The following is a 25,947-nucleotide window of genomic DNA, read 5'->3' as shown; positions in this document are numbered from 1 at the left end:
TATATATTATTTGTACGTATTTCGAGTTACGAAAAAATCATTAAATTGTAAATAACTTGTAATTTTATATTCCATTGACATAAAATCTTACAATATAAGCGAGAACTTATGGAGTTACTGCATTTAGTAACTAGTATATGGAGGGCACGTACCAGGATTGCAGTCGGTCAGAAGCGAACAAATGGAGAGTAGCACCTTAGAAATTGTGAGCGCTGGCGACCAATTGTCCTTAAGTATATCTAGGCAGATAACGCCTTGTGAATTTATGTTACAATGATAAATACGTGTTCGAAATGTCACCTGAAAATTCATTAAAGTCAAAATATGTTATTAATTACGTTAAACAAAGGGAACGGTAACAAAGGACCTTACCATGTTACGCACATGAGTTAGATTTTTGTCGACTTCTCAAAACTTTTAGATTAGAAAACGAGGCATTTTGAATATAATTGATAAGGGTATATAAAATGACAGGAAACACTTTTTGTGAAATATTGCATTTAGCATAATATTATTTGAAGTACAAAAAAAAGGTTCTTTAGTAAGCTAACTAATATTCCAATTTTAGCTCACACTAGGCATAAAGATGAACATTGCAAAAGTGTATCATTCGACAGCTACAATTATGTTTCATCACTCTCAATAGCACGATTAGCATTTGCAAGTGCGTATTTAATTAGGAGATCATAACAGCGCAAACCCAAGGCACTTTGAATCTTCGGCTCACATCACGGTAAACCGATCAGTAGTGTTCCACACACCAAGGCCTGCTTGCAAAGTGCTTACCAGTGTTTCAACTTGAGCCTAAAAGAGGTCCATTTTAGTTTCACAATTGGTTTTGTATATTAAATTACACATGCAAGAGAAAGAAGTATTGTTCCGCGTAACCATAATACCTCGATTTCGAAAATTAAATTTTCTAGACCGAACATGAACATTCATTAAATTAAAGCAAACTTGTTTTGGCACATACCTTCGGTGGCTTAAAAGGATATTCAGGTGTGAAATGGATGTCGAGAAAGAAACATCCTCCTTCATACACTGAACCTGGAATGTAGACGAAATCAAACAAGAAGCAGTGCTGAGTTCTTATTAATCACTATTACTGTTTAGTAATTGCTCGCAAATCGAAAAAGTACCCTCTGTCATCGAAAAATTAATTATTTAAAAACAGCAACCGTGTAAAGGTTTACAGCCTCGCCGTGCAATTTTGAACTGTATTTTATTTTGCCATAAAAACCAAACTTATGAATTTACCCTCTGCGTCTATGAAAAGACCCTCACCTTAACATGTTTTAGTTAAATCTTACGCCTTCTAAATGTCACATTTTCTATAGACTTGCGTGAAACAACACAGGAAGACTGTAGGGATTCTTGAGTTCGCGTGAAATTGTATTTTTCAATTTATTATATAATAAATTTTCCTGGACTTAAAATTCACTTTCTTTCAGACATTAGTGCACCGTACTATTATTAAAACGATATTGAATAGTTAACCTAACCGTTGCTAGTTTATGATGACGGTTAGGTCAACCATCCAACCAATGGACGTATTGTATATAACGTGTTCCTGAATGAGCACTTATAAACGTGGCATTTGCGAACACATGTATTCAAATTTGTGATAGCAACAAGCGGCAATAAACATATGGCGCTTTTGTGCTTGTACCGCTCCACAATTAAACATACCAGGAGGCCCAAGTATAGTAGAGACCCATTCATACAGGTTATCTGCCTTTGGGCCCGCGCTGCAATTTGGAGGAGGGTCTAATGTAATTTCAGCTAACTCCTGAAATAATCGTTTCAACAGTACATCGTTAGATATAAACGAATTTACGTTTTATATACTTGCTGACGCCAACGCAAACAGAGTCTATATATTCGCCATGTGGTAATTATAAAATAATTCCATGCTGTCCAGGTTTACAGAAGTTATTAAACCCTTACGTGGAAAAGTTTAGAAGATGTGAAACTCATCTTTGCATAGGAGCGTTATTTATCAGTGAGTTCATATTTTCTAGCCATTTTTTTTTGCGGAAAAGTTTAGAAGATGTGAAATTAATCTTTGCATAGAAGCGTTATTTATCAGTGAGTTCATATTTTCTAGCCATTTTTTTTTACTGAAAAGCTGAGTTCCTCCGTTCCTTGTATTAAGTGGGTTCGTCGTTGTGCCCTCGTTTAATTTTTTAGTCGGTCGATCTCAAAAACTATGAATAAAAACAAAATTAAGGTGGTCGAGTAGGTTCCGCGTGAAAGTACAGGGAAAGAGACAACGCGTTGTGGGCAAAAAATTTCAACGCCTTAAATAAACCTGAATTGTTGATACCTACCAGCTAACAGCCTTAGAGAGAATCCATCCATCTCAAAAATGGCAAGAGCCCGTTGCTAGTACGAAACCCACGAAGCCGACATAGAATTTTCCGAATTTCTGTTGTTATCGACCATGGTATGGTCCAAATGTAATAACAAGCTTACAAAAATATTTTAATATATATAAAGCGCACATTTATAGTAAGTATTAACTCAAGTTAGACGACTGACCCTAGCCATTTACATTTCATGAAGAAAATGATAGAGGATGAAAATGCCCACGTACCCTTTTATCATTCGCAAGTTGAAACAGAGATACAATTTAAAAGTGAGACTGGAAATATATTATATTACTGAAAATATAAATTAACTGCATCCTTGAAATTACAATACTATCCTTGGCAATTAATACAGACGTTTTATTTCATTTTATACAATAACGATGAATATATTTGTGATTTGAAATTCCAATTACGAGTTTTAAAAGAGTACGTTTCATAGATTTCTAACAACCATATAGATTCGTCGTATATTTTGAAAATGATTTATGCAAATGCTCAATCATACGCAGTACAAAATAAATACCTACGATTGTATCATAATTGTCTTAGTATTAAACAATACAGTTATATCTGTACAATACAATTATGAAATAGCTTCGATATACAAAAGGCTAACATGAATAAATAATTCCACTCAGCACAAGGTCATTAAATTCTTGCTTATTGTGGGCTTTCGTTGAAAAGTAATTACTTAATAAAAGGCGAGCTTTGGATATAACCCAATAGTTACCTTTTGTATGCGCTTAGCGGATGTAGACAGGGCTTTAGACATTTTGGGGTTGAGTCTAGCCCCAGTTTCACGTCCATTTGAATCCTTTCCGCTGTCTTGTTGGGAACCAGATCCCGAGCTCGAACGACCTGAGCGAGAGCCCGAAGGGCCTGCGCTACCTGACATCGCGTGCTCCCTCACAACAATTAACAGACTCACAAAATGCTGCTACTTCCAGTCCCGCGTTAAATCGCCTCGACCGCGCTAACACAGCGCTCCACTCTGGATCACCCGCGTGCCGGCTCAAAAATTTCTATTTTCCTGGGGGCTTTTGTATGTCTTCTGTAATAAATGAGCACAGTAGTGGCAAAGATATTTCCAGGGTCACAATATGAAGAATCAATCTGCATGCGAGTGGTGTGGGCCAAACAACCGACAAATCTCTTATACTATTTAATGAAGTCGTTATAATCGAAACGTCTAACGTCAGTGCACTTCTCACTGCCAGCAGAATCAGTTCAGTATGAATAGAGACATCGAATATTCAGTTATTGGGTACCGACTGTAATATACGCAAGTTTCTCCGGCACGTGTAAAACTTATACAAAATTAACGTTCTATTGTTTCGCTTGAAAAAAAGTCATCGCCAGGGTTAGTTTATATTTGCCATTATGCAATTTGTTACTTTGTTTTTATAGACTTCGAAGGCGCGTCAAATGAAACTTTGATTCTTCGTAAGTACATCAACTCCAGGATTCCAATCGCCATTCCTGAATCCAGTCTTCCTCAAGCACAGGAAAGTAAAAACTGAGTAATAATAATAACATAAGAAATAGTTTTGCTTCACCTACACAAAGCTTTTAATAGGATTTTATGTGTGAATCTTTTTTTGTCATAAAATTAACTATACGGGTCAAATAATTTCGATACCTCAACAGCATTCCATTCCCTGTGCTTTGCTGTAATCTCTGCAGATTCTCTAATCAGACATTCGACGTTTATGATGTGGAAGCAGATGACCTAACTAAAACCCAGCAATTATGGGTGAATCATACCACAGGTCACGCTAGCCGATTTCCATTTGTACATGTTTTTATATTGTTAATCAATCCAAGAACATGCACAAATGTTAAGTAATGTCCGAACCATGCTTAAAACTCCTCCCTCGAAGCAAGCTTGGGTTTCCTTTATCGTGGAACATTTTCCCTAAATCCTAAGGTTCTTAAAAAAAACTACCTTTGGATAACCTACAAGCACGGGAATTAGACTAACTTTTTTTTGTTTAATAAAACTTGCAAATTGATTTAAATCGAAACGAGAAGTGCGCTAAGCACTCAGTTTAAAAATACCATAAATAGAAGCCCTATAAATGATATTTTTCCACGACTTGTAAGTAGCTGCATTAATACAAACTTTGTTTGCAAAATTATTATCTTGTTATATTAATGGGTTGCAGTAGTTCACTAAACCATTCACTTCAAGTACTTGCAATGTAATTGTAGATACTTGCAAGGAAGTGTTGTGTCTATAAATAATGTGCTTACAGTGCTATACCATACTCTGTGACCACCTCTAGCAGCAGAGCATACATTCATGAATGAACTAAATGATCACGAAGAATCAACTAAAAGTGGCAAGCTCACACTAATAATGTTACGAGAAGCATCAAATCTCAAATAGGCTTGAAGCACGATTGATCATAACAATCTATACGTATATTTACATATGTTTGTTATTTAATTCCAGATTTTAGAGTTGTTTGTCTTGTTTCTCCTCAAAGAAATTCAGCGAATTTAGGATAGAAGCAACTTCTCTTCCAACAGTAATCTCAAAGGTACGCAACTTTGGGATCGCTATTCTGTTTGTTCAACCAGGTAAAAATAATAATATATCATGCTTTATATTTTTAAATCTTCACATATATTTTTGTTCCTGATAGGTGCTTTGAAAATAGCAGTTTTAACTTGAAGTGAAATTAGCGTAAATTTTGGGATTGAAACGGCAAACGCCAAAGAAACTGCTTAAGCTATCATTGCCCAGTTGGTAAAATAGAAAATCTGGTCCCGTATGACGATTAGTATGAGTTAGACCCCGACACCTTTTCCCACTTTGTACAAAGTACAGCGTTCATCATTCTATAATTTTCTCAATTGCTTTGTTGAACGAGCGATGTAGGTGTATCCTCTGTCGGCTGACGTTACAAAATTACCATGTTGTGGCACTTTTGGTACAGTAAGACCCTAAAAACAAAGCGATCACATGACACTGATTAAATAACAAAATACAGTGCTTAAAGATATTATATTCTATGATTTCAAAGAGATTTTAGATTGCGGTTCGATATATTAGCTTCGTACCACCCATCGCCGGATTGGATTTATAATATAATATGTAAGTGCACAGATATCAAATTCAGTGTATGTAAATGAACGCTTTATTAACTGAAACAAAAATAATCAATAGTTACGTACTCGGGCGCCTCACTATCGCTAGCCCAATTGATTAACTGTGCAATACGTAATAAGAAGCATTTCGCAGGGCCAGACAAAAAAAACTACTTTTAATAAAGGTTATTCTATTTTTTTCGGGTTATTATAACCGTATCTTGTATATAAACCCAATCAATTTAGACTACAAACACTATAACGAATTTCTCGTATTCTCACACTTACTTTGCACTTATTCTTTTTATTTAAGACCAACCATTTCATAGGGTGCCCCACAAGCAGCAATAGAGAGCAGCCTCGAGCCAAATTGAGCCGTCAGCGACGACCATATTTCCAACTTAAGCCAGCGCCGCAGCCTGCTTTTCCTCCACTTCAAATTCTCAAAAATGTACATTAAAATCAACGTATGCCTATTCTATATGCGTATTTCAATAAAAGGATATTTTAACAAATAGTAAGAGTTACTACGCATGTAATTGAAACACAAAATTCCAAGGAAAATCCAAAACACGCCTGACTCACAGTTGATGCCAATCGACTATCATGCGCATCGCATTTGTGCGAAAAAAGCGAAAACTGGACACAGTTGTTTCGTTAAAGGTGGTACGATACTCACCCTGTGTTGCGCAGTCGTAATGGGTTGAGCTTGTAACCAAATTTACGTTTCCGAGTGATTGAAACCCCTCAAAAACCACAGGTCGGCCTCATTCAACAAACCCGGACGACCAGAGTCCTCGATGCACACACAAGCCGACCAATAGACGACCATTACCGCAGAAGCTCCGAATTTCGTCTGCGGCTTTGATTCAAACATTTCTAGCGAACTCGAGGCGCGAAATTTTAATTTGACAACTGGACCTTTACTACTAAGTGGTTTACTTTCGAGTATAAAGGCGCCTCAGGTAACCAAGTTTACTTGTACATATTGACGCACTTTTCTTTACTCGCTACTTCTGGAAAATATTTTACTATACGAAATAATAATAAATAATATAATTTATTGGAGTTAGATGAATTACCGATTGTTTATTTGTTTACTATGGCTTGTTTACAGTATAGAAGAGAGATTCCGCTTGGAGTGTCGTCTGTCCTAATTTATAGAAGGATACGCTAAAACAATACAATGGGATTACTTTTTGCGGTTTTCTTTTTTTACGTATTATGTCTGTGATAATATTTGTGTGCTAATATAAAGAGTAGGTTTGGTCAAAGCGTCGTTTTTTAAGAAAATATTTAACAAATGTGACTTAAGATCACTAGGAACTGTTCGTGTATTTTATGTGAAAACCCTATTTGCGAAACGGTAGCAAAATTATTTTTAGAGCCAAATTTTAGGCTATAGTAATCATAATCGATTCCTTTATTTCTCTTGTCATGTTTCTCATAAATATGGAAAATAGTTGATGTGAGGAAACATCATTACGTGCACACACCTATCAACAACGTTTGTATGTTTAAGGCAAGTAAAACTCAGCTAACAATATTTTGGCTATTGTGTGTTATTTGTGCATTGGTTTTTATACTCACTATTTATAGTGTTTTTATTATGCATAAGACTAAACTCACATAATAATGACTTCAACATTTGTAAATATATCATATTTTTTTCATAATTTAATTATTTTTCGCAACTAAGTATTTCTAACGTACATATTTTTCATGAAAATACATTGATAAATCAATTTGGCGTGCTAATGATGAATATACAAATATATAATTTTTTTGGCACCTAAACAAATATATAATTTGTTTAGGTGCCAAAAGGTTTACAGACTACGAACGGATGTGGTACTAATCTTACAGTATAACGGATATGGCTGAGTTCAATGATGAAGTGGAGTTCGGCGCGATCTCAGAAGATGAAAAACGACTTGCCGCGGAAGCCTTAAATGCATTCAGGGACGGTGATACCTCAAACACTTTATCAAAACTCAACCAGCTTCGGGAAAAACGCCCAAAAGATGTAAAGGTTTTACACAATTAGTGAGTAACGACCGTCGCTAGCGTTCCAATATATCGTTATATGAATGATGTATTGTTCGTATATCTACAGAAAAGATATCCAAGGAGTGCCAAAAAAGGATATAGAAAAAAAGATTTTGTTTGATTCGTCAACCCTGTAGGTTTCCACGCTAAGCGCCTTGTTTTTACTAACATCGGTAGATTTATTATTTTTATTAAGGCAATGGAAGTATTATTATATCTATACAAATGGGTCTTTGATATTCTAGCCTGATCGCATCTTCTGAAACGCCGTCTTCTCTGCTGACATCACTCGAATCGCTAATTACATCGCCTGATTGTGATGAAGTGGATTCTTGTGTCACTTTACTCAACGTTGCATTACTTCATTTTCGTCAGCAGCGATTCCATCAAGCACAGGAACTTCTCGAAAAACTTATGATGTTTGTAGAACCCCTTGGAGAAGGTACATTATAGAGATATAGATGCTTAAGCACACGTTTTTTTTTTTACTAATCTAGCTTAAGTTACAAAACACCCCAATTTATAGAAAATATCATAAAGAGTCGAAATATATTTGCTCTTATTAGCTTTTGACTCTTAGAATCCCTGGTCTACCATAATTCCTCAACAATGTGTTTCTTCGAAAAGCTAATGGATATGTTACGCAATGTTATTTATCTTACACTGCTGTCCGTCATTCTGGAATGAATCTGAAAAGTAGCAAATACGTTCTAAGCTAATTATTTATATTTATGAAACAACCTAATCCAAAATTATCTGAATAGATTTTTACGCTAGAAAGCATTACCGTGGATCGTGTTTGCTAAAGCTATTCTAAATTTTAATTAAGGCGAGTTCTTAAGCGCCAGGCACCACTAAAAGCAGTCATTTGTATCTGAAAATGTTAAATTTAACGAGTAGTATTGCTTACATTTCAGCATTATATAGGGATGCGTTGTTTCTCTACATGGAGACCTGCCTAAAGCTTAACTATCCAGAAAAAGTGCCGAAACTAATAGCAACACTTGAAGGACTTTTGTTTGGCAGAGTAGTGACACCCAGATCTGGAAGTTCTTCGCCTCAGGAAAGTCGTGACAGAGGAGATAAAAACCTTGAATGGAAGCCAGTTGTCAACCAGTACCGGGTTAGGTATGTAAATATATACGTTTTCTCTAGCTAGCTCGAAAATCTATTAAATCCCTTTCGTTTAATATAATAATCCTTAATTATTAGTAAGGATGTGTCTCGAGCGATAGTCAGTACTAGTTTTTTCACAACATATGGTCTTTCATACTAAACTAGTCTATTTTTGCTTGATATACCACATACTAGAACACGCTTTAGGCAGACTGAGTTCACATGCTCTACTAGTTGCTTAACAGTCAAATATTCCTATCCAAGAAGTGCATAGAACGCTTCTTTTATGTAATAGGATAAGCGCCGTACTCGGGTAGACCTTCACGTTTCTCGGTCGTCGTTTCTTGTTCCAGCGTTGTTCGTACTCTCTGCTATAGGTACTCTACGAATGAAAATAGCCCACCAATTATCAAAGTTATTTCTAGATACCTGAAACGACTGATATGCTTAATCTCTATCTTTGAGTAGTAAAGGCGTTTTCAAATGCACATCTATTTTGCACCCTTATTTTCGTCTGCGCTATTAAAGCTCGCAATTGTTTTTCAGGGTTTGCAGCTGAGGCTGTCCGCTTATATCTTGAAAGCCTTTGAGGCATGTTTAGAACAGTGGAGGCTCCTAATATGGAAAAATAATCGGCATAAACGTATACGCAAACTTGGCCATGATGTTTCCTAATTACATTTGGAAGATGAGCATAAAGCTTTGATAGTCTCGGCCCTGCTTTTTGATTTGGCTAAATGAGTCGAGATGCCACTATTCATGATAATTTGTTAATATTTGAGTAAGTTTCGTAATAGATTGAGAATCCTTAACATTACTCCGGCGCGGCTTTGGCTTTAAGACGTCATATAACCGACCTAAATATCTGTTGGACTACAGCTATTAACGCTTGGGATATGTGCGTGCCCAGCTTGTGAGGGAACAGGGTATTATTGGTGCTGTTGTGGTGGTTATTTACAAAGAAGCTAATGGTACATAATTTCAAATACGATTTGTTTTCCACAGGTGTTTATTGGCACTTCGCAGTCTGAAGGCTTGCAAACGAGAAATAAAAAATCTTAATGGAGAGGATCGCGACAGTAAGGTATTTTCCCAATTCGTTAAATTTCTCTACCTAGAACTCAATTTAATATATAGTAATTTATACAACATGCCTTATATTTACAGAGTAAATGACAAGCTGGGCTCAAGTGTAATGCCCTAGTCGCTAGTTTTCTGACACATAATATCAGATTTGAAAATTTCCGTTGCATTTAGGATAATTCTTTGTCCAGCTAATACTCATTGCCATTTTTGTCGACTTCAATCAGTATGTTCTGGAATCGCTGATGAAAATATAATTGATACGTATTGGTCGCCATACTTTTCACAATGAGCTCCACTTCTTTCGCGTTTATGTATGGGTGCAATCATCTTCCTATATATATATTGGACTGTTACAAACCGATTCGACGAACTTCTAAATCGAATAACTTTAAACTAGTTGGGCTAAGATAATGATTTTTAATGCACAGACCTAAATCGGAAGAACAAGCGAGCTGAAGCCGTCGCCGGACATTTCTCTACCCAATCCAGGCAATAATTGAAACATGGCGATGAGGACTAGCGTTGTCATCAAGTAACTAGATTGCATGCTTTCTTTTTCAATGCAGTGGTCCGTGAGTCTCTTAGAAAACTTGAAGTAGCGGACTGCACTCATTGTTACATTTTCGGCGAGCATCTGATAATCGCAGATGTTTTTGATATCCATTGCAAGTGCTACCATCATCTTGCGTTCGAAACTCGACGCGGCTACCGACCTGATTTCTCTCCAAGATGATTATATTTTCGCGCTTGATCTTTCTCCGGCCGCCGGTGGAAGGTTAATTGTCTGGTTCATGGTTACCGTTGTATGCTTCAGTCGGATTCTTTGCTGATCAAAGTTCCGTAAATTGCATGTCAAATATATCACACGCATTCTCAACCGGCCTATCAGTTTCCGCATTCTCAGCATTTGGGTTATAATTCTATAACATATTACATGTAAAATTCCAATTTTGGCAGATAGAGCCCTTAAGCTCCAAGCTTTGAGAATACTCCTCGGTCGTGGCAATCGTTCTTGTCCTTCGAGCGCTAATTACTTGCTTAACATGCTAATCTCCATTAGTATAACATTTTCTTGCTTCATATTTTCATTAATCTTCAATGAATTTCCGTAGTGTTGTGACCTTCCAGGAAAAAAACTTGTCCACTAAGTGTTCGTTTTAATTTCAAATTAATTTTTTCTAGAGCAGACTTGAAACTTCTCAGTGAAAACCAGTTTTCACTCACAGGTTTTTAAAATACAGTAGTGTTTATGAGCTAAATTTCGTCCACTAAAGGCGTGTAGTTTAAAAATACGTTAATTTTAAAGTCCATCGGATTCTCTTGTAACGGCCTTACACATTTAAGCGGAAAATCAATCCATAACGCAATACTATATGTTATTATGCAAGTTTACAACTCCTATTTCCCAGCTATTTTTCAAAAAATTATATTATAAATATATATATATATATATATATATATATATATCGACCTCATATCGAATATTTTGATAAGCGATTTTTTTATCATAATGTATGTTTTTTTGGGAAAAATATATATATACAGAATATAATTGCGCGAACTTCTTTTGCGCAAAGGCAAAGCTTTTAGACATTGTCAAATATCATTTCAGTGCTGAACATGTTATTGTCTGTTTTGTTATTAATGCAACATTTGTGCATTACTTGTGTTATTGATATATATTATTTAGATTTATTTAAGGGAAGCATTATATAATGGTTAATAACAGGTGCCAGTTTTGCTGTACGCATAATATTAAGCTAGAAGGGAAGGTCTCTTAAAGCGTGCATGGACCACTATTATGTTCAAACCGGTATTTAATTTTGTTGTGCATTAGGGTAGGCAACATGTTTTTGAATATCATTAGTACGTTAAATGTCCGATTGGTTGTGTTAAAAAGTAGACTGTTACTTTTTTATATTTAGCATTTAAGTGCTTTGCAGCTTATAATATAATTCAAATAAAAATTCTTGACAAAAACGCCCGTTTGGGCTGATAAATGCGCTCATAACTAGTATACTTAACCATAACGATAGGTCATGTGATAATTAATTAATGAAAAAAATATCGCGTCCTCTGATAGCAGGTGCAACTAAAATTGGTCTCTTTAGTCATGTTTGGTGATTTACATGAAATCGAGCCATATTAATGAGATTTTATTTTTAGAAGTCGAATTATGGGTTTGTCTTGTGCTGAATGTATGTATTATGGGTTTTTTTTAGCCTAAACTAAGTCGAGGAATACATTTACCGTAGATAGAACTGATAGATCAATTGTACAGTATTTCTTTATCGATTGGACAGGATCAGGGCAGTTTTAGCGTGGCCATGTCCGCCTTTGTGCGCGCGCAGCTAGAGCAACAGCGAGACAGCGGAAAAAAGGCAGTTAAAATTTTAAGTACCTTACATGGAAAATCGATTCTAGGTACCAGACATCTTGCCACAATCTACTATAACAACATGGCTGCAATTCATTTCAAAGCAGGTTAGTAAAAATACACACTTCACAAATTTAAACTATTCAATGTTTTATATGGAGAAGCTCAGGAGGTTACCTCATTATAAAACACTATAAGGTTTTCAGAACGCGTCCGTGGTTCACATTTGAAAATAGGTTATAGCATAAAGGAACCTTCTTAAGTAATGGGCGAGTGTGGCATGAACGTGTTAGGATGCTGAATAAAGATGAAGTATAGAATGTTCAAAAAAACCATATTGTATTCTAATAAGCCTCGTCTTATATACATGTTAGAGCAGCTTTCTCAAGCTGCTGAACACTCTTAATATGCCCTTGTCGAGTATACTTAGATTAAAATCTGCATACACAAATGGGTTTTAGGGATGAGTAAACCTAACTGCTATGCCTGTAATATCGACCTAAGATAACAACATAATAAGTAGCGGTGAAACGGTGAACTGTATGTGTTTGCATTGAAGCGTTGCGCAAGTACGCCTAAGCTTGTGTAATGCAAGATTCTCTCTTAGTTTTCAGTCAACTCCGTCCATGTTTTCTATGTTAGTTGAGTATCTTGTTAGTTGGATTTCGCTGCGAAAATTCAGTCCTAGCGACAAGCAGGGGGTGCTGGACCGTGTTAATGAGATACTAAAGTGTTCCTCAGAATTGTGTATCTTAGTTGAGCTCCGAGGGTATACTTAGCTAATACAGTACTTGCTTTAATATCAATTTGCAGGTAAATCAAGTCTTGCAGTAATGTACGCACAGCACGCACTCGATGAATATGCACGACAAATGGCGTGTGGAGAACCCCATCAGACACGCATGTTTTTCGACCTTCTGTATAATCTTGGAGTTTGTAAACTTTTCTGTGGTAGCGCTAAGTCGGCTTTTGAAGATCTTGCCGGGTGCGTTCAGCTTATGGGTAGCAATCCACAAGTGTGGATGAGGTTGGCCGAGTGCGGCCTCGTTGAACACCATAAAGTGGCGAGCCAGGGTAGGAAAAAGATAGTAAATGCCCAGGTGGGCCAAAAAGTTCATGAAAGGATTCTTCTCGCAGAGCCGACAACGTTTCATAATGTCCATCAACAATTCTCAAATGAACAGCAAATGCGGCCTACATTAGATTTAGCTCTTCGGGCACTTAAGATTTGTCTAGCATTAATTGTCGAGTGTGAACTATCCCTGACAGCAATGGAAACCCCTGGTGACGGAACTCCTTGTGCCAGCTCATTACAGGAATTACGTCTCCTAAACAACAGCGCATTATGTGCTTCGGCGTATGCATCCCTCTGTATGGGTGACTTTGCGGCAGCTCAAGAGTTCTGCGAGATGCTGCTTATACAAGACCGGCTTTCAGGTGCTCAGAGAGTCCTAGCTCATCTATATTGCGCAGAAGCTTTGTTAATGCAAGATCAATTGTCCGAAGCTGTTGACCATCTAAGTCTTAATAATGCGGAACAACTAGCTGTTCTGCCTCCAAGCGGGGAAGCAAATGAAACTCAATGGGGCACTCAAATAAACATGGATTGGCTTCCACCTAGCAATAAGTGTGCTCGACTCATGTTTCAATACAATCTTGCTGTAGCTTTTGCTCTGCGAGAAGAATTACATAAAGCTGAGGAGGCACTTCGTCCGCTTTTGGAACAAACTGAAAAAACAGATGAGCCATTGGGTGAGCATGTATTATGGCTCGCAATTTACCTGAATTTACAACAAGGTCGACCCGATCAGGCCAAGCAGTTAATATACAAATGCCAACCTATCGTCCAATATGCCCGAGTACAATAGTCACCATTTTAGGTTCCCGCAGCAGTTCATTAGAACTTATACATGATAATAAATAAGATAATAATAATAACGTATTGGGGTGGGTTCCATGTATGTAAAAAAATGGCTGGTAACCGTTCAGAATGTTTGTTTTAATTAATAAAAGATTAAAACAGGTGTAATGAATACCCGTATCGTAAATTTTGTTGAAAGTGTTTAAACCAGTTGCTAGTCTGTGTAGATAATTCGACGTCACTGATAGTAAACGGTGATCGGTTAATTCAGAAGACAGAGCCTTCTGTGAAATGTACGTAAGCGGCGGGTTAGTGGGTGAAAAAATAAGACACGAAATCTTAGTTAGTCGTTGGAATATTTATTCGATATAATCTTTTTTAAACATAATGAATTTAAGTATGGATTCGTTTGACATTTAGGTACTCTCAATACAAGTATATATTACTAGACTTGAAATGGTTTTCCTGTGGTAAAATCCTAGAGATGTCTCCAAGTGTGATATATTTGACCAATCCATTGGACGCGCGGGAAAATTCATTTGCCTGGTACAATTAAAGGCACTGTTTCGACTTGTAACCGTATTCTGTGTCAAAGACCGTTTCCGAAACCGTAGGCAATCCATAACTCCAGAATTTTTGACGCTTTTTCCTAGCCTACAAAGATCAATTTTATCAGTTCCTATGGATACTTACACAATGCTTTGCCAGGAATGCTGCTCTAGGCTTCTCTTGACGAGGATGATCTTATTGAAAATTACGCACATAGCTAAAAAACAATAGCAAATTTCGTTCATAGTTTGAGACGCAGATTGTTTTTTAGTCCATCTGTTCACTTGTTTCTATTCAAACGGTCTCTTCAATAAAATAGTCTGTACTCCTTGTTGTCCTCCCGATAACTTCGTTAAATTTTATTCGATATAATGTTTGATAATTTCACCTTATCTAAGAAGCAGAAACAGAGGCTAACAACTTTACAAAATTTTTTAGTAAATTTGGATCAATATCTGTCTCAATTCATTAGTAATATCCCATATTAGGTTGTGTCTTATATCGCAACGGTACGCTCCTTATTGATAGAAGTTATTACTCATAGGCATTTACTGGATAAGTTTAGGATCCAGTATATGCCTGTCAGTCATAATCTTCACCAAGTCAGTTCTTGACATGCGCGTTTAGACAAGCCAATTTGACAGGACTAGCAACAAACACCACACAAATGTTTTGGTTTTTATATATTTCTTCTTAGGCATAAGTTTCTTTTTATCTTCTTAAAAATAAATTCAAACATATAGCTCCCTCCAGTAAAAAATAAACTGTGTTTGTTTACGTCCAACTTTGAACAATCTAATGTGCCCCTGTTTTTTGTAGACAAATACAAACAGCTGGTTGTATGATCGGTGCAGTAAAAAACGTACAGTTCAGATTTCTGTTTAAAGCGACGCTGTGCATAAATTTTTACTTATTTAGCTATTGATTTGTCGTATTGATCTATATAAACTGGGAGGCAGACAGATAGATGCGACAGGTTTCATGTAAATCCAGAGAGGGTATGTTGTTTTTTTCCTTCAATGGACAACGATACCCCAAGGAAACAAAGTATTTGAAAATAGTGTGCATTTAATTCTTTAGTTTTGTAAATATTTTTGCAAAAGCCGTCGTTATAGCGGATTGTCCTCCTAACTAGTTTCTCTCAACCCAAACGCCTGGGATCGAAATTTGGAATAGAACTTTTCCACCAAATGTATTTGGTGATGGTTACGATCCTGTTGTTGGTGCGATCTCGTAATATAAACGAAAGTTTATTAAGTAGGTTGACACGTTTTTGTCCGCCGAGTGCTTGCCACGGCTTATTTTTCACATTACTCAACTAAGAAGCTAATTACTATCGTTGATCGGATTCGTGAACTAAGCTTTTACAACTCGAAATAAATACTATTTAATGTATGTTGACCAGGAAAGTTGATGAAGATAACTGAAAGTGGAAACGCTAAGTCGTAGTTAACTGTCCTATTAAGGAGCTGATCTACATTCGCCTTTATGTTTTAAAAAATGCGGTACAAAATTTTATTTCGTGGTAAAGTCGTTAAAAGAAATCGATAAAAAATTTTGTTTCGTAAAATACAAAGCTTTTTGAATTGACTTGTTAAGAGAATGAACTCACCCGTCCCTTCATTCTAGCGCAGTTTAGAACGAGCTCCTCCAAGAGATATGAAATCATACTATTCTACTAGTCACTCTCCACTACTTTTCCTTTTGGACCTGGACTATGACTGATAAATAGTGTTATTATCGCAAGTTATATGCACAGACGCAGCAGCTCGCGCAGAGAAGACGAAAGGAAGATGTAAAAGTAAAAATTAGGACTTTAGAGTAATTAACCAGGCCTAAAACAAACTTTGAACCTTCCATGATCTACTCCAACCTTCCGGAACTCACTATCCAGGTCTTCTACTCTACCACTGTTGATACACGTAGAAAGGATCTCTCCACTTTTCTAGATGGCTGCTGCGGAGAATGAATGCTTTTCTGGAGATAGAAATAATCTACGTTTGAGAAAGTTGATATCAAATAGGATAGACCATAATATATGATAAAGTATGCGTAGCGTATATATTTAGTAGGTGCAAAACCGTGATGATACTCAAATTTCATTAAACATTTAACAGGAGGAAGTCCAGTTACTCTTACATTGTACAACGGTTTTGCACTCGACATTCTTGGCATAACGTTTGTTTCCCGATAGAAATAGCGCTTGTGTATAATTGACTCGTACCAGGGCTTTCTTAATTTAATAACAGGTACTGTGGAAGCCGAGTGAAATTACATAAAAAGGCTGGCTTTTGATAAGCAAATGTTAGAACACCCAACGATGCGTTAATAGGTGTCATATATTGATAGAATTTATTAGAGGAATTGAATGTCGCTCAGATATTACCTCGAATAAACCCTATATTTCTATAATTTAAAATTGAAATATTACACAATGATGTAATAGAAAATCTGTGTCATATATTTATACATTCCTACTGCGACTATATGCTAGTTCTGTGTAACTTCTAGTAAACCTGTTTCTCACTGTTCCTGTCTCCAGCGTGTTTTTATACTACTGAGTGCAATTGCCCCGTGCCATATTTTAAGCTTAAACGTGAGAAGCTTTTTTGCTTAGAGTTTTTATATCCTGGCCTAATGGCTGACCTAAATTAAGTCACCCAGACGTCCCAATAGAACCAGACAAACCAAAACCAATGACCTATAACTCCTTGGTCAAACCTTGTCAAAAGTCACCCAAAAATGATTGAACAATAAAGTATTTTACTATATCATTAATTACTGAATTATTCTTCTCGTAAATGAAAAACATTTTAGATTACAGAAACAGATTAAGCTCTAATGTAACCCATGTCAGACAGGCAAGTAGTAAAAGGAGAAAAAATGAACAAAATTACTTTGAAGATCAGCGAGCGAGTGGTAATTTTCTTAACAAGTGATATAACTAAAAGTGTATTTGCGCGTCATAATTCTCACAATCATCGGAAGTTCATGAAGCTTAAGGTAGGATATGCTTGTGTAGTATGTGAGTTATGACGTAAGGATCGTGGATATGGTTAAAGGTAAAGACATCACAGAAACCTCATTACGAATGGGCTAGACAGTTAGTTCTGTGGCTGAAGAAGTCAGGAACCGCTGGCAAGAACCGCCAACAAACATGAGTACTCGATTTGTACTCGAACTTTGTGCTGACTTTCTATGGTTACTTTAAAAATTAGAACTTGCATTTAAGTGTACTCCATATAAAATAATTTATTCTTTTTCATTGCTATCTATTGGCATTATACATTGGACGCATCTACTTGAAACATTCAAGGGTAGTACTTCATGTGTGAATCTATCTACAGAAATTGGTATTACCGATATAATTATATTTCACCTTGCGAATATTTTTGGAAAAAATATTCGCAAAGTCTTTAATAGACCGCTGACGTCGACAGGCCATGCTTTTTAAAAACTGACCCATGTGTAATCTTTACTTCTTTCTTTACTTAACACATCTTTAAAAGGGATACTAGTTTCTAAATGAAAGCAAATACGATTCTAATAACAGCGGCTAGTCCTCCAAAAATTTGTACTACTTTCAGACTACTATATAAGGCACCGTTTAAGACACAGCGAATTAAGAAAAACTATGTTCAAATAAGCTGCGATAGAATTTTAAAAAATAACACTTGATGTTTTTTGCGACAGGAATTTGTTCGGTTTAACACTATATCACCCCTCCTATTCACAATTTCCATCGCAAATGTTTTCCCTTTAAACAAAAAAAAATGTAATGTCATAGACGCGACGCAAGTGACATGCAGTAAACAGCCTAGCTCCTTTTAGGCAGTTAAATATGTGTAGCACGAAGCTGCGTCCTTTACTGAAATCGGCCTAACAACTAAAACGAGCTATTAATTACAAACAAGTACGAATAATTTAAAAATGAAAATAAGCTTGAAATATGAAAGTGCAAATTTCCGACTCTGTCGACGTCAGTAACTTTACGCGTAGGATTAGTAAAAAACTTAACTGAAATATTGTAAACGTAATTAAAAAAATAAAACACCGAAATGATGTTCTATCTAACCTGCGAAATTCTTTGCTGTATCTGATATTTGCAATATTGACTCTCTACTTCGTTTCCGTGCCGCAGATGGCAGGTCTATAGTTTATCAAATGCTTTCAAACGCCTAACACTACGCTTCTAAGTCAACTAGACGAATATCTATGCGTTTATTGTTGAATATATTTTTTCTTGTAGCTAGCTTTATGTGCAGACCTGGGCACTATTAATTGCAATCGGATGCATTTTTGTTCCTCGATGTTGTCGCTTTTGATTACAAGGCACCTTAACGCGGACCACCAACTACCCATTCTTCTATCTACCGTCTTATCTACTTACCGCCATGTTCCATCATTAGTGCTTCTTATTGTTACTGGAAGACCGCTTGATCTATATATTATCGTCATCAAGTTCGCTGTGTGATAATCTAATCTACACTCTAGACGCTTACTCGATAGCGGCGGAAATAGATGAGATAAATATAGGAGTGCGTTTAAACGTCTCGTAGCGAGGGTGAAGATTGAAGGCATACACGGCAAATCTCCTTACGTCCTTTTATACGAGTATTTCCGTTTTTATCTTTGTTTCTGTATTCGTATGTCTCTCTATCCGATATAACCCATCCGATATGAGGCTGTGACGTAGTAAGAGATGGTACACGGAGAAGCAGCCCAGTTGCTAGTGTTCTATGCCATTGTGGGCAAGACGTCGAAAGACGGTCACTGAGTACGACAAAAAGCAGCAGTCGTTTACAAGATTTTGAAAAATTTTCACAGAGTTAAAGTCATTACAGAGGACTTGATCTCTAAAATCATTATGATTCCGCAATACACACGACACCCTTCCCGATATTAGATCATAGAGAATACATAGGACGTGAGTATGACGTGTCCTTTCAGTTCCTTGTTATCGACTCCGTTCGCATAAGAAACAACTGGAGGATACACCGAGCGAGATTATTAAGCAAATTTAAAATAACGTTTCGACCTTCTTCTTCAGATATTTAAGGTACAAGACGGCTAATCCAGCTTCGTTTCTCTACCCATATAACTCTGGCAGCACCCCTAGTATTCTACTAAAAAAAACACATGACAAGGGATATCTAGAAAAACATAGCATTAATAAATCCACATTTCTACACTGTCCGTTAGGTACGATACCATTTAAGTTTTCGAATCTCAATTCTTCATATGGTCGGAAAAAGCAGACGATTAACTAAGCTAGAATAAAAGCCACTGATCCTTTTTGCGGTTCGCTTTGCGTGGGCACTAGACTTCATATGCTACATGCATTTTAGACATTCACGATCAACGGCTTTACATACGTACAAGTAAAACACTTCTAACACCTTCTGTCATCCGTTACCCGTGTGATTCCAAATCTCTATTTGTAGATGACGGATGCATGAAGTTAATTCTCGTAATGCACAGCCACAACAGTGAAGGCCCTTTGGGTGCGATCTTTAGGATGAGGCACCATCATTTTTCAGTTAACGTAGTTCTACACAGCGGTTCACTGCGCAGTCACATTTAGTTATGGAAAAAAATGAAGTCTTCGCAAAAAACACTTGGTGTTATGATCATTATTCTTGCTACTATTAATATCCCTGTTTTCTGAATCAGTTGATTCAAATGACATTGCTCTAGCATTGCAACCTACATCATCACTGTAGGCACACATGGGCTGCGTATGTTTAAGCTATATATTTCAGATCTATTCTGCTTCCCATCGTCTAGCGTAGGACACGACACATGTCTCCCACACAAATTTCGTCAACAGAAGAAGTTAAAGAACCGTAAAGGGAGATCATATTTTTTAAAAATAGGGGGAGGGGGGTATTATTTTAAAATAATGTTGCTTTGTGTACCTCTTCAAGAAGATAGAAGATCATAGTTAACTATACAGCATTCTTCGAGTGATTTAAACGAGAGTTTGCGTTGTGGTAAGTTAACTGAAGTAGACATAACCAAATTGAGGCGAAATATGAAACAACAGAGGACGGTAACAGATCAGAGTGGAGCGTCCAGTAAGAGTTGGCCGTCTCCGGTTTAAATAGCCGTTTTAAAACATAATCTTGGAAAATAAGAAATAACCCAAGGTATCTTCGCTGAGGTTATCGAAAAACAGAAGCTATGTCGAGAAACGGAACTACAAAAGTGACTTTTGAAATATTGTTGTCAATCACAAAAAAAATTCTCATTCGGGCATGAAGCAATCAGGCGCACATTAAATTTAATTATCATACTATTTGTCCATTCCCCCTTTTTGATTGTTTTGTCTGTTCACTATCCTACTTCGCCGGGTGAAGATCTTATACTTATATATACACTTGTATAAAAGAAATCAACGGTTTAGGTAAAATGTGTACTCAAAATTAGTTTTATATTGGGAATGTCAATCGCTGGCTAGTTGTCGTAATAGACTTTATATCGGTAACTGATTCGTGGTGTTCAGTAGCTTATAGACATTCCACTAGATTGGACGGCTGTGATGTACGACTGTGTCTTAATAAACGCCTGAACCGGTTTCGACCGTTTCAATGCAACCCATTATGGAATTTATGCATCTACCTTCTCGTATGTAGCGCGATGAAGTGACATCGCAGCAACTGGCTAGAGAATGACAGTCCCTTGCCACGTTTTTTATGGGTGACATGGATTACATAGTCGTGCACGCTATCTCATTAGCTGCTCAAGTCGGTGTAGTGATTAAGAAGCAAAAAAAGAAGGCATGAATTATCGTTTGTTAGAAGAAGACTGCCAATAAAAACACAAAAATATGCTACGGAATATATATCCCGCAATTACGACAGATAGCTTATAAATTATCATACACAATCAGTCTAAATCTATGACACGCACATGGAGTCACAGCATAATATATAGTAAAAAATGTATTTTATACATCGATTGGCCCACGCCCTTAAAACACAGCAGGATCATAGTCTCACTAGTAGGCCCAGGTCAACGGCCTCTTTGCATAATAATACAGGGCTTTCTATTTTATGTTGTCGTTTTGTGAGTGAGAAAATATAGATCTCTCAGCGTGCTTTTCCTTCATTCTTTTTCCATTAAGCATCTCATACTATAGTACAAGGATGCTCTTCTATATATATGAAACAACGGTTGGGTGACCTGCATGATGAAAAAAATGACGAAAATGAGTGGGTTGACTGACAATTTTCCGAGTTTCGTAGGACATTTGTAGTAGCATAATAAAATGAAAATCCATTTGGAGGAATTTGAGAAAGAACGCTAGCACTTCTAGTTGTGATGATGATTATTATTACTATTGCATATGGCATCCGGCGCTTCATATTGCCTTGTAAAACTGTCGAACCTACAATATGGGCTCTCTGTGGTAACCAACATTGTTTATCCGCTATCTGTGGCATGAAACAAAAATCAGTTGTTTCTATAGCAGCTGTGCCTGTACTAGCGTGCCGTCACTGTAGTATATGGTAATAATAACACGCTGCATAATATGGCCACGGTCCTACTGGGTCGTTACGTTTATTCTGTATTATAATCTGTATTAAAGCTATATCCAAACACTCAACTTAAGTATTTTCTAAAACGCCATAGTATTATTGTGTTATGTATACACAAAGCACTTACTTTATTCGGCGTCCAAATTCAACTATAAGGTTGAACTGAAAGGTAATTATCATAGTTATTTTAGCAAAGTAAGTCTACTTTGGTGTAAATCTCTTGTTTTCGAGATAATTTTTTCCTAGAAAACCGAAGCAAGCATGGAACGTTTGATTCTTTTTTGGTAGTACTGCAACTTCGTTTCATTTTACGTGTCTTTGTTTATGCAGACAACAATTCACTTGAAACTTGCTGGGCCTATTCTGAAGATGGAAGTGTTTTCTGAGGACTGAAAGAGTTCCTTTGTAAATGTTGTGTAACATATTAGACCGGCGGGTCATATGCCTCTACACAAATTGTCGCTAGTAGTCAACGTCGTACAGTTTGAAATTGGCTGTCAGAGGCACCAAAGCGGAATTTGGTGCATAAAAAATTATTCCAGACACAATAGTGCCTATTGTAATCTTAGTAAATAGATAATCTCAGTATTTAATTATAAGTTTTACGCGACTGGCCTAATAGTAGACACTCATTTTTATCTTGTTTATATCACAAATGATGTAAGTATATTTAGACTGTTTGACAGGCACAGACACGCGAGATTTACAAGAAAGTACCGGGTTCCGTCTTAAGCCGACATTTATTAATTGTTCTGAGTTGTTTATATTCCCAATAGCTCAGGGTTTGCTTGCTTCCGATCGGAGTGACTACAAACACACTACTTGTCTCAGACTTCTCTCATTAGTGATTATATATATAGTGTTGTTTAGGGTTGTGATGCTGTCCAGTCTGCTTTTCTCGAAACACATTAACATCTGTAGAAAATTCCCGACATTTGTTCTACTTCTATCTAAATCGTTCTAAGTTCGTTTACTTGTAAATGCATTATGACTACCACTACCTAGATACTCGACTTGTCTTGATAATAGGTTCAAGGGCTTCATTGAGGGATAGATATTCCAGATGGAAAAAATATCCGATACCTCTTTTACAATACATTTTGTTAAATCCAAGAGGCTGCCGAAGTTCGCGGCGCTTGCTTTGTATACGGCAATGACGCTATCGTTAGAAGGAGTGCTTAAGTATGCTTTGGCAAGTCTAAGAGTTTGAAAACGGTATCCGACGGGATGCGTCGCACTCTGATCGATCGTCTGAATTTACTGACGACCATCTGAAGGCACTTTTAAAGGCGGACGGCTGACCCGAAGCCCGAGAATTAGCCGAAGAACTAAGTTGCAGCCACACCACATTCATATAGGTAAAGGCTACTTCAGGTTAACCGCTTCGAGTTTACACAGGATCTTAGAACTTGTATATCTCATGAACCCTTTGAACACAATAAAGAATTAGGGCTCAAATGCTGCGTCTCAACATTTTCCCTGGTACTGAGCGTCACGCTGGCATAATGAGCGATTTTTGCACGGAATTGCTGCCGGCGATCAGAAGCGGTGTCTAAACTTTATCAAATTATGCTCGACACTTGGTGAGGCTGCAAAAGCCTGATTCGCTGACACTTATTTCCTATGAAGCAGACACACGATTATTTGGTCCAGACGCATCGATTTAACTAGGCTGTTTACGAACAAAAGCCCAGCAAAGGAGGCCAGGCCATTCTGTGCCATGACAACGTAAGGCCACACACGGCGAACATAGTCAAAGATACCCTTCTAAACTTCGAATGGGAGATTTTGCTGCACTCTCTATATCCTTCGGACTTTACGCGGACCGATTTTCGCCTTTTCCGTTCATTGGGCAGTCATCATCGTAGCCTTACTTTCGGTACAGATCAACAACTCGAAATGTAGCTGGAAAATTCTTTCGAGATAAAATGCGCTACATTCTGGCGAGACGTCGTACATCGTTTGGTGGGGAGATGAAACAAAGTCATAAACATTGATGAGAAATACATAATACCTTATTGGCGCCGGAATAGAAAATGTGCTGCTTTATACGCTCCAAAGAAGCACGGCAAAGTTTCTTTTCGACCTGATTATTACAGCGATGCAGACGATATCACAGATAAGACAGGGAGTGCATAGGCAGTCAAAAAAAACTAAATTAAACTAGATTAAAAACTAAAATGGCTCTGTATATATATATATATATATATATATATATATTTGTCGCGAGAATACACTGTTAACCTAAAGAAGAGGTAGTGGATCGGTATAATCGTATGACCTTAAACCGTTATTTGTCATACGCTCAGGCAAATGTTTCCGGTCGATACCTCAGTAGGCTTATCAAGGCCCAAAAAGGAAGAAAAGGGAAATTCTAATGCGCAAAAATTGAGACGAGTGGCTTTTCCGAGGGAGAGTGGGCTAACACTTTCCGCCTTAATATCATAAGCACGCTGACAACACGTGCTACTGAACAGTTCTGTTAAGATCGTATTAGCAGCAAAGCAAGACAGTGCTAAAATCCCTAAATGGGAATAAGGAACAAGACACGATGCCAATATGCAGGGCAGGCATTAAAAATATTACACGTTACTGTATGTCATGGCCAACACACACGTGTTGCAGACATCGCAGCCGACAATGTTCCTGGACAAATAAGGTTCTGCTATTCCTGGGAAGTTCCCACCTCATGACCCTTCACACATTCTATTAGTTAGAGAAGCAAGGCACACGAAATAATAAATCGTTTATTATTCGTCCCTTTTTAAAATATGATATATTATATAGCAATAGCATAGAGATATTGTACATTGTCGTGGCGTAATGCTGCTTTCTTCAAATTTTCGGTAGAGGAAGGAATGCACGTGCTTGAAACGCCTCAGGGAAATTTTAAGGTCATATTCAAGTAAAAAAAAGACTCCTCCCGTCTAGGCGGTGCGAAACGTTCGAGCAGATCAGTCCTGCATGGCTCCCTTTGATCTACCACAGATACATTGAAGAGGGTTTACTACCGTAATCATCAGTAAGCCATATGTGTAGTTATACGTATAGCATAGTGCCTACAGTGTCTACTAGGTATCTAGTGGGTCTGATAAGAGCCACCTGTAGACGAATCCTGTCAATTGACCTTAAATATTGTTTTCAAGTAGATTAAGTGTAAGAATTGCCCTAATTTATTCAGGAGGTTTCGGTCAATAAATAAAGTTATTTGGTAAGAAAGAGTATTTGTTTTCTAAGAGCATTCTAAGATGAATATAATTGAGGTATACTGAGCTAATGCGTGTTCAATAATAAAAACAACAATATAGTAATGCAATAGTGCAGCTATGTAAATGGTAAAAAGGATCTACTCGAATCATGTTTCATTGGTTTTTTTTTAACTTTGCTTTATAAATGTTTTTACTGGATACGGTGACACAATTACGGCTGTTATTAGGATTATAATTGCAATGTTGTCGGTCAAGTTTGCAATGTATATGAGCTACAGTTGTAGCAATTCAAATATGTCTTCCGTTACACCTAACAACTAGAGCGTCTGAGCTTTGGATGGGTATCCAATGGTATATAGCGTGCCTTTTACTAACACGAACGTATTACAAATCAACGGGCAATGGAGATCCTGTCGTTTGATCCTAACAACCATATAATATATGATTGTCTGTTATGAGAAAAACTATGAGGGGAAAACCCATCTGATAGCCACACAATGATTCGCTGTGTTATTCAACTCGAGTAGTGGTATTGATATACAAAGCCGATTTTATTATGATGTCCTCGTAAACCTTCTAAATCTTGATTAAGTTGCTTAGATCAGATAAAACATTATAAAGATCTCTTCATAGAGTAGACGTTCAAGCTAGATCACAGGGAACTGCGTTACTTACAAAAATGACGAACTGCGCA

The 25,947-nt window shown here is 37.0% G+C and overlaps 2 protein-coding genes and 1 long non-coding RNA gene across 8 annotated transcripts in view; 1 reads left to right on the top strand and 2 right to left on the bottom strand.

Moving 5' to 3' along the window:
- Positions 1–6,308, bottom strand: part of Ubc2 (ubiquitin conjugating enzyme 2) — a 9,573-nt gene extending 3,265 nt beyond the window's left edge. The window contains exons 1-5 of the mRNA XM_022808018.2: positions 6,145–6,308; positions 3,103–3,423; positions 1,690–1,789; positions 974–1,047; positions 153–300 (exon numbers count right to left, since the gene is read on the bottom strand). Of these exons, the coding sequence (XP_022663753.1) occupies positions 153–300; positions 974–1,047; positions 1,690–1,789; positions 3,103–3,267 (487 nt within the window). The 5' untranslated portion in view covers positions 3,268–3,423; positions 6,145–6,308. The remainder of the gene's footprint in view (positions 1–152; positions 301–973; positions 1,048–1,689; positions 1,790–3,102; positions 3,424–6,144) is intronic.
- A 262-nt stretch (positions 6,309–6,570) lies between these two features.
- Not10 (CCR4-NOT transcription complex subunit 10) lies at positions 6,571–14,126 on the top strand. 6 transcript variants are annotated; one of them, XM_086991722.1, is made up of 8 exons: positions 6,571–6,724; positions 6,929–6,987; positions 7,332–7,491; positions 7,760–7,956; positions 8,432–8,642; positions 9,636–9,714; positions 12,020–12,200; positions 12,907–14,126. In XM_086991722.1, the coding sequence occupies exons 3-8, from the start codon at positions 7,418–7,420 to the stop codon at positions 13,959–13,961; spliced, it is 1,797 nt and encodes a 598-aa protein (XP_086847848.1). In that variant the 5' UTR covers positions 6,571–6,724; positions 6,929–6,987; positions 7,332–7,417; the 3' UTR covers positions 13,962–14,126. The 6 variants fall into 6 exon arrangements, with proteins under 6 accessions (XP_086847848.1, XP_086847846.1, XP_022663828.1 ...); XM_086991720.1 differs by having other exon boundaries at positions 7,283–7,511; XM_022808093.2 differs by having other exon boundaries at positions 6,572–6,724; positions 7,332–7,511.
- A 167-nt stretch (positions 14,127–14,293) lies between these two features.
- LOC147755181 (uncharacterized) lies at positions 14,294–25,945 on the bottom strand. The gene is made up of 2 exons (XR_015329464.1): positions 16,116–25,945; positions 14,294–15,926 (listed from the first exon to the last, which is right to left on the bottom strand). It is a non-coding gene; the product is annotated as an uncharacterized LOC147755181 (long non-coding RNA).
- Between the last annotated feature and the right edge of the window lie 2 nt (positions 25,946–25,947).

Source organism: Varroa destructor, unplaced genomic scaffold (genome assembly GCF_002443255.2).
Source record: "Varroa destructor unplaced genomic scaffold, Vdes_3.0 BEIS01000005.1, whole genome shotgun sequence".
Taxonomy (NCBI): domain Eukaryota; kingdom Metazoa; phylum Arthropoda; class Arachnida; order Mesostigmata; family Varroidae; genus Varroa; species Varroa destructor.
This window is presented reverse-complemented; position numbering and strand designations above follow the sequence as displayed.